This window comes from Trachinotus anak, unplaced genomic scaffold (genome assembly GCF_046630095.1).
Source record: "Trachinotus anak isolate AG129_WGS33_773 ecotype Australia unplaced genomic scaffold, CSIRO_AGI_Tana_v1 ptg000025l, whole genome shotgun sequence".
Lineage (NCBI taxonomy): Eukaryota > Metazoa > Chordata > Actinopteri > Carangiformes > Carangidae > Trachinotus > Trachinotus anak.
The window spans coordinates 17,985,835-18,001,373 of NW_027273876.1; the positions used below are offsets into that span (position 1 = coordinate 17,985,835).

The 15,539-nt window shown below is 37.6% G+C and overlaps 1 protein-coding gene across 3 annotated transcripts in view; it reads right to left on the minus strand.

Moving 5' to 3' along the window:
- Positions 1 to 5,460: 5,460 nt before the first annotated feature.
- LOC139608719 (1-phosphatidylinositol 4,5-bisphosphate phosphodiesterase delta-3-A-like) overlaps positions 5,461 to 15,539 on the minus strand; it is a 33,104-nt gene continuing 23,025 nt past the window's right edge. For 2 of the 3 annotated variants that reach the window (XM_071462729.1, XM_071462730.1), the window contains 10 exons: positions 14,373 to 14,574; positions 11,731 to 11,875; positions 11,327 to 11,479; positions 10,554 to 10,697; positions 10,208 to 10,361; positions 9,962 to 10,078; positions 9,592 to 9,770; positions 9,193 to 9,328; positions 8,737 to 8,886; positions 5,461 to 8,615 (listed from right to left, as the gene is read on the minus strand). In XM_071462729.1, the coding sequence (XP_071318830.1) occupies positions 8,455 to 8,615; positions 8,737 to 8,886; positions 9,193 to 9,328; positions 9,592 to 9,770; positions 9,962 to 10,078; positions 10,208 to 10,361; positions 10,554 to 10,697; positions 11,327 to 11,479; positions 11,731 to 11,875; positions 14,373 to 14,574 (1,541 nt within the window). In that variant the 3' untranslated portion in view covers positions 5,461 to 8,454. The remainder of the gene's footprint in view (positions 8,616 to 8,736; positions 8,887 to 9,192; positions 9,329 to 9,591; positions 9,771 to 9,961; positions 10,079 to 10,207; positions 10,362 to 10,553; positions 10,698 to 11,326; positions 11,480 to 11,730; positions 11,876 to 14,372; positions 14,575 to 15,539) is intronic. The other variant, XM_071462731.1, reaches the window with a different exon arrangement.

Genomic DNA, 15,539 nt, shown 5'->3' on the forward strand with positions numbered 1-15,539 from the left:
CTTCATGTGTCAAAGCACTGACAAACTAAAAGAAGATGAAGGAAAAGAAGCTTTAGCATGACTTTGGTGATCTATGCTGTCAAAACATGATAAGACATTGTTTTGCATGACTGTGCCTAACAGAAACAATTTTTGAACTCATTAATACATTTAACTGTCGTTTCCTACCAGAATGCTGTAAAAACGCATTTCCTATGCAGAAACGCCAAACACTGTACTTTTTCGATTCGTCATGTGTCAAAGCACTGACAAACTAAAAGAAGATGAAGGAAAAGATGTTTTGGTGATCTATGGTGTCAAAACATGATAAGACATTGTTTTGCATGACTGTGCCTAACAGAAACAATTTTTGAACTCATTAATACATTTAACTGTCGTTTCCTACCAGAATGCTGTAAAAACGCATTTCCTATGCAGAAACGCTAAACTGTGTACGTTTACCATTCGTTATGTGTCAAAGCACTGACAAACTGAAAGAAGATGAAGGAAAAGATGCTTTGGTGATCTATGGTGTCAAAACATGATAAGACATTGTTTTGCATGACTGTGCCTAACAGAAACAATTTTTGAACTCATTAACAAATTTAACTGTCGTTTCCTACCAGAATGCTGTAAAAACGCATTTCCTATGAAGAAACGCCAAACACTGTCCGTTTTCCATTCGTCATGTGTCAAAGCACTGACAAAGTGAAAGAAGATGAAGGAAAAGAAGCTTTAGCATGACTTTGGTGATCTATGGTGTCAAAACATGATAAGACATTGTTTTGTATGACTGTGCCTAACAGAAACAATTTTTGAACTCATTAATACATTTAAACTGTAATTTCTTACCAGAATGCTGTAAAAACGCATTTCCTATGAAGAAACGCCAAACACTGTACTTTTTCGATTTTTCATGTGTCAAAGCACTGACAAACTGAAGGAAGATGAAGGAAAAGAAGCTTTAGCATGACTTTGGTGATCTATGGTGTCAAAACATGATAAGACATTGTTTTGCATGACTGTGCCTAACAGAAACAATTTTTGAACTCATTAACAAATTTAACTGTAATTTCCTCCCAGAATGCTGTAAAAACGCATTTCCTATGCAGAAACGCCAAACACTGTACTTTTTCCATTCGTCATGTGTCAAAGCACTGACAAACTGAAGGAAGATGAAGGAAAAAAAGCTTTAGCATGACTTTGGTGATCTATGGTGTCAAAACATGATAAGACATTGTTTTGCATGACTGTGCCTAACAGAAACAATTTTTGAACTCATTAATACATTTAACTGTAATTTCCTACCAGAATGCTGTAAAAACGCATTTCCTATGCAGAAACGCCAAACACTGTACGTTTTCCATTCTTTATGTGTCAAAGCACTGAAAAACTGAAAGAAGATGAAGGAAAAGATGCTTTGGTGATCTATGGTGTCAAAACATGATAAGACATTGTTTTGCATGACTGTGCCTAACAGAAACAATTTTTGAACTCATTAACAAATTTAACTGTAATTTCCTCCCAGAATGCTGTAAAAACGCATTTCCTATGCAGAAACGCCAAATACTGTACTTTTTCCATTCGTCATGTGTCAAAGCACTGACAAACTGAAGGAAGATGAAGGAAAAAAAGCTTTAGCATGACTTTGGTGATCTATGGTGTCAAAACATGATAAGACATTGTTTTGCATGACTGTGCCTAACAGAAACAATTTTTGAAATCATTAACTAATTTAACTGTAATTTCCTACCAGAATGCTGTAAAAACGCATTTCCTATGCAGAAACGCCAAATACTGTACTTTTTCCATTCGTCATGTGTCAAAGCACTGACAAACTGAAAGAAGATGAAGGAAAAGATGCTTTGGTGATCTATGGTGTCAAAACATGATAAGACATTGTTTTGCATGACTGTGCCTAACAGAAACAATTTTTGAACTCATTAACAAATTTAACTGTAATTTCCTCCCAGAATGCTGTAAAAACGCATTTCCTATGCAGAAACGCCAAACACTGTACTTTTTCGATTCGTCATGTGTCAAAGCACTGACAAACTGAAAGAAGATGAAGGAAAAGAAGCTTTAGCATGACTTTGGTGATCTATGGTGTCAAAACATGATAAGACATTGTTTTGCATGACTGTGCCTAACAGAAACAATTTTTGAACTCATTAATACATTTAAACTGTAATTTCCTACCAGAATGCTGTAAAAACGCATTTCCTATGAAGAAACGCCAAACACAGTACTTTTTCGATTCTTCATGTGTCAAAGCACTGACAAACTGAAAGAAGATGAAGTAAAAGATGCTTTGGTGATCTATGGTGTCAAAACATGATAAGACATTGTTTTGCATGACTGTGCCTAACAGAAACAATTTTTGAACTCATTAACAAATTTAACTGTAATTTCCTACCAGAATGATGTAAAAACGCATTTCCTATGAAGAAACGCTAAACAGTCTACGTTTTCCATTCGTCATGTGTCAAAGCACTGACAAACTGAAGGAAGATGAAGGAAAAAAAGCTTTAGCATGACTTTGGTGATCTATGGTGTCAAAACATGATAAGACATTGTTTTGCATGACTGTGCCTAACAGAAACAATTTTTGAAATCATTAACAAATTTAACTGTAATTTCCTCCCAGAATGCTGTAAAAACGCATTTCCTATGCAGAAACGCCAAACACAGTACTTTTTCGATTCTTCATGTGTCAAAGCACTGACAAACTGAAAGAAGATGAAGGAAAAGAAGCTTTAGCATGACTTTGGTGATCTATGGTGTCAAAACATGATAAGACATTGTTTTGCATGACTGTGCCTAACAGAAACAATTTTTGAACTCATTAATACATTTAAACTGTAATTTCCTACCAGAATGCTGTAAAAACGCATTTCCTATGAAGAAACGCCAAACACAGTACTTTTTCGATTCTTCATGTGTCAAAGCACTGACAAACTGAAAGAAGATGAAGGAAAAGATGCTTTGGTGATCTAAGGTGTCAAAACATGATAAGACATTGTTTTGCATGACTGTGCCTAACAGAAACAATTTTTGAACTCATTAACAAATTTAACTGTAATTTCCTCCCAGAATGCTGTAAAAATGCATTTCCTATGCAGAAACGCCAAACACTGTACTTTTTCGATTCGTCATGTGTCAAAGCACTGACAAACTGAAAGAAGATGAAGTAAAAGATGCTTTGGTGATCTATGGTGTCAAAACATGATAAGACATTGTTTTGCATGACTGTGCCTAACAGAAACAATTTTTGAACTCATTAATACATTTAACTGTAATTTCCTACCAGAATGATGTAAAAACGCATTTCCTATGCAGAAACGCCAAACACTGTACGTTTTCCATTCGTTATGTGTCAAAGCACTGACAAACTGAAAGAAGATGAAGGAAAAGATGCTTTGGTGATCTATGGTGTCAAAACATGATAAGACATTGTTTTGCATGACTGTGCCTAATAGAAACAATTTTTGAATTCATAAATAAATGTAACTGTAATTTCCTACTAGAATACTGTAAAAACGCATTTCCTATGCAGAAACGCCAAACACTGTACTTTTTCGATTCTTCATGTGTCAAAGCACTGACAAACTGAAAGAAGATGAAGGAAAAGAAGCTTTAGCATGACTTTGGTGATCTATGGTGTCAAAACATGATAAGACATTGTTTTGCATGACTGTGCCTAACAGAAACAATTTTTGAACTCATTAATACATTTAAACTGTAATTTCCTACCAGAATGCTGTAAAAACGCATTTCCTATGAAGAAACGCCAAACACTGTACGTTTTCCATTCGTCATGTGTCAAAGCACTGACAAACTGAAAGAAGATGAAGGAAAAGATGCTTTGGTGATCTATGGTGTCAAAACATGATAAGACATTGTTTTGCATGACTGTGCCTAACAGAAACAATTTTTGAACTCATTAACAAATTTAACTGTAATTTCCTCCCAGAATGCTGTAAAAACGCATTTCCTATGAAGAAACGCCAAACTCTGTACGTTTTCGATTCGTCATGTGTCAAATGTGTCAAAGCACTGACAAACTGAAAGAAGATCAAGGAAAAGATGCTTTGGTGATCTATGGTGTCAAAACATGATAAGACATTGTTTTGCATGACTGTGCCTAACAGAAACAATTTTTGAACTCATGAACAAATGTAACTGTGATTTCCTCCCAGAAAGCTGAAAAAACGCATTTCCTATGAAGAAACGCCAAACACTGTACGTTTTCGATTCGTCATGTGTCAAATGTGTCAAAGCACTGACAAACTGAAAGAAGATGAAGGAAAAGAAGCTTTAGCATGACTTTGGTGATCTATGGTGTCAAAACATGATAAGACATTGTTTTGCATGACTGTGCCTAACAGAAACAATTTTTGAACTCATTAACAAATTTAACTGTAATTTCCTACCAGAATGATGTAAAAACGCATTTCCTATGGAGAAACGCCAAACACTGTACTTTTTCGATTCGTCATGTGTCAAAGCAATGACAAACTGAAAGAAGATGAAGGAAAAGATGCTTTGGTGATCTATGGTGTCAAAACATGATAAGACATTGTTTTGCATGACTGTGCCTAACAGAAACAATTTTTGAACTCATTAACAAATTTAACTGTAATTTCCTACCAGAATGCTGTAAAAACGCATTTCCTATGCAGAAACGCCAAACACTGTACTTTTTCCATTCGTCACGTGTCAAAGCACTGACAAACTGAAAGAAGATGAAGGAAAAGATGCTTTAGCATGACTTTTGTGATCCACGGTCTAAACGCGACAAAAAGTCACTTTAAACCATATCATTTTTAATGCAGTTCAAGATTTATACTGGAAGTGAAAAAGAAACTTGGTTTTACAAGCTCCTGATAAATTGTGTATTTAAGAAAGGACCAACATAGAAATACAGAAGTTTATAATAAACCACCCACTTCAGGTTTTTAATGCTTGTGAGTAGTTTATTTATTTCTGAAACCCTCTGGAACATAAATAGAGTTAAGCATCACACTGAACTCCACCTATTCATTAAACCCACTCAACCATTTAACAGTAGTGCAATATTACAAAGGAATATATGACATGAAAGTGAATAGGGAGTTTAACTTTTAATCTATCACTGATGCTATTTGCCTAATTGCCTACTTGTCTTCGCATGGGCTGCATATTGGCCACTGGTCACTACCTAGAGAAGTTCTTATATGGGTATGATATTTTGACGTGTCTAACTTCATGAGCGCTAAACCCCTGATTTAGTTAGTTTTATAAATACTGTCTGATCATAAAGCCTGTTGGTAGTGGTAGTACAATTTGTGGGCATTTACGTACCTGTTGAGATCAGAGATTTCTGACCAAAAGTTGTGAATGGCTGTATTGTGCATCATATTGTAGATGATATGAAGCACTGCTACTGTGACATGCATCAATATACATCAAATGCATATCGAAAGTGAGTCACAAAAAACAATTTTGCTTTTTATTTTATTAAGTCATTGGATCTTAAACATTGACTTAACAAATTCAATAAAACATTTCAAAATAAGATTTTCAATTATTCAATAGCCACCAAGTTTGGTGCAAATCGGTGCCAAACTTTTTGCATAATCCTGGTGACACCAGACATGGGTGAAAACATGACCTCATAATAAATAAACAGAAACATCAATATGTTGAATTGCACAGTTAGTGTTAGTGGACAAAAACAATTTTTGAACTCATGAACAAATGTAACTGTGATTTCCTCCCAGAACGCTGTAAAAACGCATTTCCTATGCAGAAACGCCAAACACTGTATGTTTTCGATTCGTCATGTGTCAAATGTGTCAAAGCACTGACAAACTGAAAGAAGATGAAGGAAAAGATGCTTTAGCATGACTTTTGTGATCTATGGTGTCAAAACATGATAAGACATTGTTTTGCATGACTTTGCCTAACAGAAACAATTTTTGAACTCATGAACAAATGTAACTGTGAGTTCCTCCCAGAATGCTGTAAAAACGCATTTCCTATGCAGAACAGTTAGTTGTCATTTCTACAGTTTAGAACACACAACTTTGGTCTTTTCACTATACATAGTTCTTTCACTTACAGTTCTTGATGTATGTACATATGTGCAATATTGTCATAAACGGGGCTTGGATTTTTTAAATTATGAAAAAATAAAGAAAATGAATCATTTTATTATGAATATAATATCCAAAATATCTGAAGACTAATACTGATATCAAGTAGGCTATCTTTCATCTTCCCAGCACTCAGCCCTGATTGAAACATCCTTCAAGCCACAATATTCATAGTACTTCTTGTCATGTGTAAATTAAAAAAACACTCGTGTTCTAAAATCAAATTCTCCAATAAACCTAAACATTTCCTTCCACAATTAAAATAACACCATATAAAACCTTACATTTAACATGAAAACCTATAGTGAATGACTTAACAGAGTGATGCCTAAAAAAGAATTGTGTTGTATAATCTGTTCACACACTGACAATAATAAAGTCATGTCACAGTCACAAAGGATCATCAGTCAGGTTGACTCTGCACGTACAGAACACACCCAAAGACAATGTAAACAATGGCAAAGTAAAATATAACAAAGACAACTATGAAGCATAACCATATATTTCATCATGTTGCTATAGCCTAACTGAGCAAATTCTATAAAATAAAAACACTAGAGCTACCATTTAACATAATACAGGCTTCAATATAAAAAAAATTATGAAGATTTTTTTATATGGCTTTTGATATATACATTAGTAATGAGAACATTGCCCAATTTTAACCTGATATCAGATTGACACTGATGCAGTTTAATGTTGAGGAAAATCATTCCTCAACATGTTCATTAGGACCTGAACATCTCTATTACAATGTTAAAAGGACAGGTTTGGAAGTGTGATATGGCCGAAAGATCCAGAAAAAGCTTAAAATTGAATCTTGAAATTGGAATACTCATTTATATTATATCTCAATGCAATACTTGCATGCCATATGTACATTGATAGAGTTCTTATTATTAGTTGCTGTAATTAATATTCCCTTTCATACTGGCTGCAAGATGTTACTTGCAACTATTACTCCATTGTGTAAAAGACATAAGAAGTACAGGACAAAATCCTCTTCCATGCTAAAATGCTCTAATGTTGTATCTTAAATTTCAGCATTTTAGAATGAAAGTCCGCTCTTCCCCTGAACAGTGTGTCCTTCATGAGCTGCAGCAGAGGGATACTTCTTGGTAGTCATATGTAGGTTTTTTGTCAGTACAAAACTCCGCAACAAACCTACACATGACTGCCAGGACAAATATACCTACTTCATTTGGCCAAGTCTATATCTAGACCAACATTAGCTCTGTATCAAAAAATGCAGCCCCTCATTTAATTGAGTAAAATGACCAGCCTAGTGAAAAGTGTACCATCATAGAGAGGGCATAGATGTGATGATAGCAAAAACAGGGATAATAGCATAAACTGTTGTTGATACAAAAAGTAATGAAACGTAGTTGACTGAGGAGTGTAAAAGAAGGGGTACAGAGAGAAGTCAAAATCCTGCCTTCTTTATCAGTGGCACACCTGCCCAGTTGCTGGTGTGAAAAAATGAAAAATGACACATGACAATGATCATTAGCTCTTTCAGTGCACACATTACATCTGATTGTTTTAAAATTGAGTTTAAAAATCTGAACATGTCCCTTGACACTGCATAGAAGATGGCTACTTCATCTCATCATGTATAATGTCAACACTTGGGATGTAGGCTAAGATGAAAATAGTAAAGATTAACATAGGAACCATGAGACTTAACTAGTTGTGGGGTTGTAGAAATGTAGAGATCTAGCACCAAACCTTGGTCATGGTAGATTCATATATATATATATATATATACACACACACACACACACACACACACAGAATGGCTCCAGCAGATTCCACGTACAACATCTGAGGTCTCTGTCCAGAAGAGCCCAGTTCTAGAAAAGCTAAAATACTGCGCAGAACCCTCAAACTCCCATACCTGGTGTCAAGTATTCATCAGTAACAGTCATGTTGTTAGAGGGAATGAGGCTGGGAGTTCAGTTAAACCTTCCAATCTCACTCAAAATTTGGTTCATCAGTAATGTTATATTCCTCCCTGATTGTATCTCTTTTTTTTTGCTATTTAGATCATCAACCACCATGGTTAGCATCTGTAAGCATCAAACAATGGAAACAGCATTTACTTTCTTCTTTGAAAAATTTAAATAATGGTCAGCATTTTTTCAACAACACAGTACTCTTCTTCCATAAAATAAAGACAGATTGTGAATATAGCATCAGCATTTGCAAGACAAGTTTATCACCACTGACTTTTATGAGTTTGGGGCCAAATCTTTTATTGCCTGGATCAAGGCAGATATGTTCTGGGATCTTCCCACAATGACTTCCATGCTTCGTGGTGCTCGGGAAAGAGAGGAGATTAGGGTTCCTTTGCCAAAGACTTGGTTGGTGACCTGGCTGGTGATTTTGTTGATGATTTGTAGGGATTGCTCGGGCAGGTAGTGACTGTGACATGGATGAAGAGAGAGGATGGTGAAAGGCTGGAGCCATCCAGCTTGAGCAGTTGGACATGGCGATAACCTGCAGAGGTAAGGGAAAGAAATTCAGGGGAGCAAATGGTTATTTATACTGACTTGACAATATCAAGCACGTCTTTGGAACAGCCCCCACATTAGTCAATCCCTACTGTCCCTAAACACACCTGTGCGAAGACTTGTGAAAGGCAAAGTGTATTGCCCTAGAAAGTCATTGCGTGAGGTATAGTCATGATCTTCCACCAAGAAGCGAACCAGAGCCAGGTCAGGGATGTGGACGGTAAAATTAAATGTACAGTCCCAGCGCGGGTTAAAGCCTGAAACAAAGAAACAACAGAGTTATACTGTGAGCAGTTCAGGAATTCCTTTTTCCCACTGCCATCAGACTGTTCAACACCTCAGACAAAAGCAGTGGATAATGACACAGACTCAATCCTTACTTAACTAAATACATGAATAAGCTAATGGACAGTTGTGAATTTCCCTATAGTGATAAATACAGTATTTCTTATCTTATCTTATCATATCTTATGATTATCTTAAAGATGTGTTGAAGTTCCTTAATGCTCCTACTGAAGCCATTCAATTGCCAAAAGGTCTTTTGTCAAGTATAGGGTATCCACCATTGTTATTGACATGATGAGTTTTCTTCTTAGTGTTGTCAATGGGTACACCATGTATCTCCACCCACACCTGAGGGTCCACAATGGAGCTAGGCTTGTCCCATTCTGGTTTGGGGAGCTGCTGAGCCGAAATAACCTGGAAGAACAATGAGGGAAATCCTAATTTCATTAGAGTATCTTTCCAGAATGGAATATTGCAACAATTTTGGTACAACTTTGAGCATAACATTGTTGCCAACTTTTCATGATTGGATTCAAGATACAGTTAACTACAACTCCCTAGAACTCCCCTGGAAATCATTATCTTCAAATGCAAACTGACTGGGGGGAAAATACCTCTGGAAACTGGCAGCTCTGCTACATGCTCATTTAGCATTTTGCTCATTTGTGCCATCTTACCCGAACAGTGAGCAGTACAGGTCTGTGGCCAAGACCTCCACCAACATTCTCTGGGTTGAAGGTGGTGTCAAGCTGGCACATGAAGGGAGGTTTCAGAATGTAGCCACACTGACCATTCTGCAGGAACTTGCCATGGTTTAGGTCCATCTGCTCACCAGGTGTCTGGAAGTTCAAAGCAACTGGAGATAACACAACACAGCAGTGTTAACAGCATGTATTTTTGTTTATTATTATGAGTGTTATGGGTGTCATGTCATTATATCAAAGAGAGGAAGGGAAGAATTAAGAAAGATTTGATTCTGAGTGACAACTCTTGGTTGGTCTGTTTGCTTCTCCTGAAAATTGAGTAACTTATATAATAAGTTCTCACCTATTTGACAGCCTCCATTCCACATCTCCTGCGGGTTGTAGTTTGAGGATTGGAGGCGCTGTCCTGAGGGGTAGATGCGGCTGAGCTGGTGGCTGTTGTGACGCACAAAATATATCCCTAAGGATAAGTAAAGTCCAGTTAATCCAATAATAGAGGGAATCATTTTCCTAAACAAGGTAGAAAAAATAGTTTACTTATTGCATCCACACAAGTAAGTTTGTGTGTGGTCACTGACACATATCATACCTGAGTCCTTAATGTGCCTGAGAGCTTCACTTTCAGAGAAAGAGGATATTTCAGTTGGTGGGTTTTTGGCAGCTTGTTCAAAGCTTTTAAAAGGAACACTGCGGGTATACACGACCAGCTCTGACAGCTCTGGACTCAGCTTAGACACACCTGGCTGAGGAGACACACACAGAAACCAATCACATTCTTAATCAACTAAAACTGGTGAACGACTGATGACTGTCAGTTATCCCCAGGCAGAAATACATAGTGAGTACATCAATGCCTCAAACTGCCCCCCAAAAAATAGGCAAATAGGTGAATGCCACTACTGCTAGGATAAATGTAAGCTGGTGGTGTAACCCACCTTTTTGTCCTCTTTTTTTTGGTGAGGTCTGCCTTCAGTCTGACTGGCCTCCTCATCTGAGGAACTGAAGTCTGAAGCACTTAATGAGCACTCCTCCAGCACATACTCCTTCTTCCCCTTCACAAGGATTTTCCCTTTAAGATCCTGGACCGATACAACCATAATGATAATTACAGTAAAATTATTTTGTCATGCTAACAATACCACTAGAGCCACTACTGAAGCTACAGCCATCTTAACTGCTACTTCATCACTGAGACTATTCCTATTATTACCTCTGCTACTACAGCTAATACTGTATTCCAGTTCCAATAAATGTAATCAGCCATTGGTGAAATGATTTACTATTATCTTCCTAATAGTTCAGGGGATTATCAGCTATTGCACTTGGCTTTTGGAGTTAGCATAAATGACAGTATAACCACAGTGAAAGTCAGCCTGAGGCATCTAAACAAACCAGCATGAATAACGCTAACCTTGGCCCCCTAGGAAGCACTGTATTTAAGTAGTAGCACAACACTATAACTATACCCTAGTAAGCACTATACTTAAGCAGTGGTAACCATAACCCTTATCCTCAAGCACTGTGCTCAAAGAATAGTAATGCTAAACCCAGTCTTTTTAATTTTTTCGGCAAATGCAAAAACATTCCATGTAAGTTACACATAAAAAAGGACACACAAGCATGATATGTGTCCTACTAAAGAACTTCATTAGTCTTAATACCTGCATTAGTTCTTATGAGAACTGGGTATGGAACAGTGTCTCCTTACCTCTGGAGAGGGCAGGCTGTGAAAATTGAGAGCACCGAGGGGCTTGGTGAGCAGCTTGTCTCCCAGGATGGCTCGCAGCTGTTGAGCCATTATTGTCTGCTGCTCCACAGAGCAGTGGTTCTCCAGGGATAGGATCAGAGGATAAGGAGAGGTCTGAGAGAGAAGGATAAATGTACTTAGTCAGGGAGAAAAGGTTTTTCTCCATAAAGCAGAGCAGAGGAGAGGAAGATAATTATCTTTTGCCACTTCAACAAAACTTTCTCTCTTAATGCATAGATTTAGAAGTATACCATCTATGTTTACAAAGCCCATACTTAAATGTGACCAAGGCAAAATAGTGTATACTAGTAATTTTTTGTATCTGACAAGTCAAATGATTGTGATTTTAATAGTGTTGTACTCACTTTAAAAGCATACTCATTAATAGTCTCAATGACTTTGACAAATGGTACTTTGGAGGTGAGTGTGTGTCCATGGTAGATGACTGGCTCTCCTTTATCGCCATCCCAACAGTCCAGCTCTACACAGCGACAACCATGACTCAGAGCTCTGAGAAAACATCATCATAAAAACTTGCTGAAATGAAGGAGATTCAGAGATTAAAGGTGTAGTGTAAGATCTTGTAAGTTATCTGTGCTGAAAATACAGAACAATTTTCCCCTCATTGATCTATATTAAATACCCCATAATGACAAAATGTAAATTGAATTTTGACACAAGTATTCAGACCCTTTGCTGTGACTTCTCTTGATCATCTTTGAGATGTTTCTATACCTTGAAATTCAATTGATTGGACATGAATTTGAAAGGCACAAACCTGTCTATATAAGGTCTCAAAGATGACAACTCATATCAGAGCAAAAACCAAGCCATGAGGTGGAAGGAACTGCCTGCAGAGCTCAGACAGGATTGTGTTGAGACAGAGACCTGGGAAAGGCTACAAAAAATCAGCTGCATGTAACTTCCAGAAGGACAACCATCACTGCAACACACTGTGGTAGAGGGGCCAAACAGAAGTTTCTCCTCAGTGAAGGACAGATAAAAGCTGTCTGGAGTTTTCAATGAAAGCACCTAAAGGACACTGAGACCATGACAAACAAGATTCTCTGGTTTGATGAAACCAAGATTGAATTGTTTGGCTTATCATGTCTAGAGGAAACCAGTCATCACTCATCACCTGCCCAATACCATCCCAATGGTAAAGCATGGTGGTGGCAGCATAATGCTGTGGGGGTTTGGTCAGGGTTGAGTGAAAGCTGAATGGAGCAAAGTACGGAGATATCCTTAATGAAAAGAATGGGCAGAAGGTTCACCTCCCAACAGAACAATGACCCCAAGCATGCAATGCAGGAGCGGCTTAGAGACAACTCTGTGAATGTCCTTGAGTTGCCCAGCAGGAGCCCTGACTTGAACCCAATTGCACATCCCTGGAGAGACCTGGAAATTGCTGTCCATTAAGAGTCCCCATCCCATCTGACAGAACTTGAGAGGATCTGCAGAGAAGAATGGTGGAAAATCCCCAAATCCAGTTGTGCAAAGCATGTAGCATCACACCCAAGACGACTTGATGCTGTAATAACTGCCAAAGGTGCTTCAACTAAGTACCAAATAAAGGGTCTGAATACATATGTCAATGATGATGCTAAAATGATTTTAGCATGAGTTTGTAACAATAAAATATGAAAATTGCCAATACTACCAGCCAGAGACAACATTTTTTTAATATGAGCAGTCTGAAAACTTGATACAATTGCTTAGCAGTCTGGTCAGTCTAGCTTTAAGCTGAGAGAGGTAACTGTACCTTTCACTGATTCCTTACTTCATAATTATTGTTTCACGTCCATGAACATTACAAACAGAGGAAATATTTAACATCCTATTAATCTGAACATTTAGAATTTTAAAAAACTCATACATTTTTAATTGGTGTCAAAATATTTATGACATAGTGGTCATGAAAGCTGATTTGAAGGGGAGAATTTTTTATCTAGGGCCCCAATAGACTTGCCACTGCCTATAATTGAAGTACAGCCACCTATCTTTTTTTTTTAAAGATGGGAACCACTACTGTCTGCCACTCCACAGGCATTGTTCTGAATCTTCACTAGACATTGAAGAGGGGTGTTATCTAAGGTGCCCAACAATTACCAGAGCCTTTAGCATCTCAAAGCAATCTCACTTATCCTTAGCACATAGCAGAGCATTTTAAATATCTCACTGATCTCTGTCAGGTAAAGTCCTAAAACCTGCCTCCTCCATGGTCCATCAGATTTCTTCTAAATGTTCTTTCAGTGTTCTTACAATACTCCCATTCAGGATCAGCAGGTGTCCTACGTTGTCAGACTTTTGCTAGGACCTGTTTGCCTGGACCTGTTTGAAGCTTCTCTATGCCCTCCCTAACCTCCTCCAAGACTTTGAGTTTTCCTTTGGCAACTACAGATACTACCCTATCTGTTGGGGAGACCCTTAGGCTCTTTCAGTGGGTTCTCAGGTTGTCACTGTGAGATTGTTCAATGGCCTGACAATTCCAAGTAGTCCCTGCTAATAGTTTCCCATGATATAACAAGCAAATGTGGTGACTATACCATGTACATTGCTTTAAATAATAAATATTTATTGATTATTTGTCATGTAATGTACTGATGTACTGCACTTGTCAGTGGTAAATAGACTGCTTATATAGCTGTTTTCTAGTCTTATTGGCCACTCAAAGCACTTTACATTCACCCATTCACACACACAGTCATACAGTGCTTACATCTACACATAGCACTTCTACCATTCACACACACCCATACACTGATGGAACTGCCATCAGAGGCAATTTGGGGTTCAGTGTCTTGCCCAAGGACACTTTGACATGCAGACTGAGCAGTGGTAGTGAGGTAGTGAGGAATCCCTGTAATGGTATTCAGTTATTGTGTTGTTTCTTTTAGCAGCTGATTTAACTGGCTTTATTTTGCCTAACAAGCTTCATAGCATAATAGATTGGCACATTCATGCAGAAAATTTTAGAAAGTATTTGTGGTGCCCTAGTCATTATTACCTAATGTACGGCTCTGTGCTGCTTTCCCCAGTCAGTTGGTCCTTTGTGAGGTATGTGTTGTGGGAAGAGGAGATGAAGTAGTGAGCCATTGGGCGTCTCATGTCTTGGTAAACCCTTGCATGTTCCGGGTTAAAGACACAGTTCTCCTTAGAAAGCATGTACATGGTGAAACCGTTTGGCGTCATGAACTGGTTCTTCTGGGCTGTACTGGGCAAAAGGCACAAACACAAGTGGAACACAAGACTGGTGGTAGTAGTCATAGTGCAATGTCTACAGAAGAGCTAATTATTTAGCAATTTTGGCTCTAGTATATGGTCTTTTGAAAATAGAGCATAAATGGGTGTAATATTTTTGAGAATTAGGTGCACCAGTTTCTACACTAAACTTCTGTATCTAAATATTTTCCTGGGCCTTTCTCTTAATATATCCGTATATATGCAAAAATTCTGGGTGTGATTTTTTTTTTTTATTATTCTTTTGGCTTTTATTGCCTTTATTAGATAGTATAGTGAAAGAGTGACAGGAAAGTTGTTGAGAGAGAGAGGGGATAACATGCAGCAAAGGGACGTGGGTTCGGATTCCAAACTAGGCTGCTGTGGTTAGGACAAAGCCTTAATGTTAAGTGCTCTACCAATTGAGCCACTGAGGTGCCACCCTGGATGTGATTTTTTATTGTGCTTTAAAGTCTGACAAAAATTAGATACTGGTAGTAGTTGCTTTAACATTAGGTATAATGACAAGACTGGGTCAAATCTGGTATATGGCTGGACCACCTACGGTCAAATTCTAATTTTATAACCAAGACATCATCTGACAAAATCACCAAAGACATAAATTAACCCTATAATGCCAAATGCATCAAATTTGATACAAGCATTTCTGAGACCTATTGCATCACCTTATGGTAAAAACTTCACTCAAAACCCTCTTGTATCCAATCTGATACTTGTCTTCCAACCCCTGGTGGATACCTTTATCACTACAACAATTGGGACAATCCAAGTTGGCCACCTTCAGATAGTTCCCAACTCACTGGATCAAGGTAAAGAAAATTGCGATTTTTACGATTTTCCAGTGACATTTTCTTTGAAATTTTTAGTAATATTCTAACATGAACACTTCACAATCTGTTGAAGTAAGTTATAATTACATAATTTATTGCATTTT